Source organism: Pyrus communis, chromosome 4 (genome assembly GCF_963583255.1).
Source record: "Pyrus communis chromosome 4, drPyrComm1.1, whole genome shotgun sequence".
Lineage (NCBI taxonomy): Eukaryota > Viridiplantae > Streptophyta > Magnoliopsida > Rosales > Rosaceae > Pyrus > Pyrus communis.
This window is the reverse complement of record NC_084806.1, coordinates 14361374-14364410: the sequence shown is the minus strand read 5'-3', so window position 1 is coordinate 14364410 and position 3037 is coordinate 14361374. Positions and strand designations below refer to the sequence as shown.

Sequence of the window (3037 nt, the reverse complement as noted above, 5' to 3'; positions counted from 1 at the left end):
TTGGGTTTGGAATGGGGGGACGGATGACGAAGATGGGAAGGGCGGCGGGATGGGATATGGGTTTGGATTTCTTTCTTCTTCTTTTTTAATATTTTTTTTAATATTTAATTAATATTTTAATAGAAAATGGGTCCCGTCACTTGCCACATCAGCATTTTAACGGAGGAATTGATAGACAACTGAAAGAAGGTATGAAATTGTAACAAATTCGTAGATGAGGTATGACATTGAAACTTTTTAAAGACGAAATATGAAACTATTAATGACCTAATAGTTGAGATAATTATATGTAATTTACCCAATAAAATCAGTATCAAAGTCCACGGCTCTCTGCAGTTTGGATTGAGATTTCAAAGCAACCGGGGGCTTTCCTGTCCGGCCATCTTAATTATTATTATTAATTCTTAAGTCTTTGAGCCCTTAAAAATCCGCTTCTTTAAATACCGAACCCAAACGAGAAACGACTACCCGCACACCAACCAAACGCCTCGGAGACCCTGCGAACCCCGTCGTTTTCGGCGCTCTGTCGTCCTTCTTCTTTATCCTCCTGTGCAGAAAGACAATGGGGTTCGTCTCCTTCCTCGGCCGCGTCCTCTTCGCCTCCATCTTCATGCTCTCTGCTTGGCAAGCGTAAGCTCTCTCTCTCCTCTCTCTCTCTAGATCTGCTCGATTAGGGCTTCTCTCCCAACCATACATGTATACTCCTTTTTGCTTTTCTACTCTTAGCATATTTAGTTTAGCTTTACTTCTTCGATCTAACTTTAAGCATATTTCGGGTTTTTTTTTTTTTTTCCAGATTTCTGATGCCTCTGCATAATATGTTTGTGTGTGTGTGTGTGTGTGTGTATATGTATATATATTGGTGTTTGTGTGCTTGACATTTTTGAAGTGAGATTTCAATAAAATAAAAAAAAGGTAATTGTTTTCCAAAACAATAATTCAAGTGTTCTGGATTGCTGTTACTGCTTAGTTTTGGATTTATTAGTGTTATGAAATGACTGAGATCTATTAATGTGTGCTCGGTTTCGAAATCCCTTGTTGGTTTGATTAATTTCGGCACGTAGAGTGTCGGGTGGTTGAATGAATTGTGAAGATCTAATGATCTTTTGTATTGTCTTATGGAATCTGGATTAAGAATAAATTTTTCCAACGCGAAACCAACTTGTTTGCGTCTCTGTGAAGTTGAGTTGGGTGCTTCTTGTCTGGTCTTTGATAAATGAACTTTAATTTTCTTTTTCGACGGACAAGGATTTGGTTCGGTTGAAATGTGTCTAAGAACTTATTTACATACTTTTGAAGAATCTTTTCATTTTCTTCCCTTAAAACTAAGACAATATTCTGTTTCGAGTTTTCAAGTTTCGTTAGTTTGATTCGGATAATATATCTCTATTTACAGTATGGAATGGCACTTTAGGTGATAAAGTTAATTTCAAAATCAAGTTTCCATTTTTTGCTATTTAGTGACGGTTGTTGTAAATATTGTAATGTCGTGACTTCAAATCCTGCTTTCGTTTTCCTCAATACCCACACACATATGTAAATTTATGTATTAAGGACATTAGTCAAGGAATTGGCCTGTTTTCTGCGCTGACATTGTTAAGAATAAGTATCTTCTGGCGCTTCGCCCGTTGGTTTACCATCATTTTACAAAAGTAATTATTTGCGGTCATGTTCTGTGCACCATATTGCTAGAATTATGCACAAATTTGCTAGGCTTATTGTGTATCTTTAGCAAAATCTGTTGCACGTTGGTGTGTTAAAATTTAGACAATATTCTGTTCCTTTGTGTTGATGTAACATCTGTGTATGCAGGTTTAATGAATTTGGTGTTGATGGTGGCCCTGCTGCAAAGGACTTGGCTCCCAAGTTTAATGTGTTCAAGAAAAATTTGTCCGCTAAGCTAGGGGTTGCAATACCGGAGATAGAGGTAAGTCTTTTTATTTCCTTCGCTGCAGTTTCTCGCTTGGATTCTTTGGTCATGCTGCGTATTTGTAGTTTCGCTTTTGATACGGGAATTTCTTGTTCAGGTAAGACATTTAGCTGCTGGTGTGGTAGCAATGAAAGGGCTTGGAGGACTTCTATTCGTGCTTAACAGTTCCTTTGGAGCTTCTCTCCTGGTTAGTATTCATTTTTCTAAATTTCTGGCCAACATATAAGCTTCTTGAAAATTATTGACATGTATAACGTTTTTCTATTGTAGCTTCTACAATTGGCAATTACCACTCCCCTTATCTATGATTTCTACAACTACAGTCCTGAGAACGCCAAATTTGGCATACTCCTAAACGAATTCTTGCAGGTTTGTGTATGTGTGCTTGTTGCTTTGTGTGTTTTTTCATCATATAATTTTATTCCAAATGAGCAGGAACCTCGTTTGCTGAGATTCAACCTTCTTTCTACAGCACGCAGCGCTTTTTGGTGCACTGCTTTTCTTCATTGGCATGAAGAACTCAATTCCAAGGAGGCAAGTCAAAAAGAAGGCTGCCCCAAAAACCAAAACGGGTTAGAAGTATATCAGAGGGGTAATAGATCTTCATGAAGCGTTCAAAGTTTAGGCTGTCGAAGTGGCTGCTGCTCCGTATACATATGACGGGGATGTTAATCTGCTTATCAACGCCCCTGTAATTTTATTCGAATGTTCTTAGGTAGGATTTATTACTTTGATTATTCCCTGTTGCGGGGTTGAGGTATACTGTTTACTTCAAGATATGAATTTGTTATGGCCTATGGTTTTCCTTTGTTCACAAGTCATGCAATCTACTTTTGCTAAATGAAATTCGAATTTTCTTCATCAGAATTACTCGCAGTTGTGTTAATCAGAATTGGGTATTCAACCGTCACTTTGCTTTTTACGTGTTATAATATGGGTTGATTAGTGACCAGTCTCAGCTTTTACTAGAATCCAACCAGGGTTTTCGTTCTCTACCCTGTGAGAGCTTTTCACTCTTCTGTGGGAGGCTTTCTCACCGTCGTGTGATTGGTTTTCGTTTTCTCCGTTTTGTTTTGGCACCGGCCCTAGCTTTGACTCGGGTCAGTA

At 38.2% G+C, this 3037-nt stretch overlaps 1 protein-coding gene across 1 annotated transcript; it reads left to right on the top strand.

Annotated features, from left to right (window-relative positions):
- Positions 1 to 449: 449 nt before the first annotated feature.
- Positions 450 to 2797, top strand: LOC137731606 (uncharacterized). The gene is made up of 5 exons (XM_068470762.1): positions 450 to 630; positions 1813 to 1927; positions 2028 to 2117; positions 2201 to 2299; positions 2403 to 2797. Exons 1-5 carry the CDS (start codon positions 563 to 565, stop codon positions 2505 to 2507), a joined length of 477 nt encoding a protein of 158 aa, XP_068326863.1. The 5' UTR covers positions 450 to 562; the 3' UTR covers positions 2508 to 2797.
- The last annotated feature ends 240 nt before the right edge of the window (positions 2798 to 3037 follow it).

Excerpts from the sequence above, each read along its gene's own strand:
- LOC137731606 (XM_068470762.1), top strand. The coding sequence starts at position 563 with ATGGGGTTCGTCTCCTTCCTCGGCCGCGTCCTCTTCGCCTCCATCTTC. Across the intron at positions 631-1,812 it reads ATGCTCTCTGCTTGGCAAGC|GTTTAATGAATTTGGTGTTG; the intron begins GTAAGCTCTCTC and ends CTGTGTATGCAG. Across the intron at positions 2,300-2,402 it reads TCCTAAACGAATTCTTGCAG|CACGCAGCGCTTTTTGGTGC; the intron begins GTTTGTGTATGT and ends TTCTTTCTACAG.